This window comes from Aphanomyces invadans, assembly GCF_000520115.1.
Source record: "Aphanomyces invadans strain NJM9701 unplaced genomic scaffold supercont1.8, whole genome shotgun sequence".
NCBI classification, from domain to species: domain Eukaryota; phylum Oomycota; class Saprolegniomycetes; order Saprolegniales; family Verrucalvaceae; genus Aphanomyces; species Aphanomyces invadans.
Window position 1 is genome coordinate 1,350,393 of NW_008580153.1, and position 635 is coordinate 1,351,027.

Here is a 635-nt window from a genome sequence, read left to right on the forward strand (position 1 = left end):
TCGGTGTTTTCTTGGATCGTCGTGCACGTGGCAGTCGGCAGGACGAGTTTGGCCGAGCGGGAGCCCAGCAAGTACACTTTGTTGGCGGGTCGGCTTTTCAGAAAACACGTACCGGACGTCCCAGACTTTTCCCACGAATACACCGTGCATCCAGGCGTGTTGCCGCAGTCGGCACAGCAATTGGTGGCGGAGCTACGTTTGGTTTGCTTGAGGTCGTTGCCAGCGTAGTCGGTGTTCTCTTCGATTGCCGAACAGGTCGTTTGGGCGGACGCTGTGACTAGGAGCAGCGCCGCCATTGCCGCAAGGCACGCCACAAACGTCGACCACTTCATGCTGGAGAAGGGGTAAAGTTAAAAGTGGCCAGAGTTGAGGAGCAGTGCGGCACGACTGACGAGCAGCAGTTCCTCTGCTATACATTGCAGCTGCCAGATGAAAATCTTCAGTCTTGATATTACTGTCCCCATTTCATTCTAATTGGACGTCAAACGGATGAACGGATTTCATTGGTTAAAATTGTAGCTGCAATGCCCCCAGCCGCCGCGGTCGGTCGGATTACTTGAAGTATCTGTCAACTGCGACAGAGGGCCCACAATGACGCGCATCACGACGTCTCTGGCATGCAGAGGCGGCAGTTT

The 635-nt window shown here is 54.8% G+C and overlaps 1 protein-coding gene across 1 annotated transcript; it reads right to left on the reverse strand.

Annotated features, from left to right (window-relative positions):
- Nucleotides 1-113: 113 nt before the first annotated feature.
- Nucleotides 114-296, reverse strand: H310_05141 (hypothetical protein; the record flags this gene model as incomplete). Its single annotated transcript, XM_008869782.1, has 1 exon — nt 114-296. A coding segment is annotated over one exon (183 nt), but the record flags the coding sequence as incomplete, so codon positions are not given.
- Between the last annotated feature and the right edge of the window lie 339 nt (nt 297-635).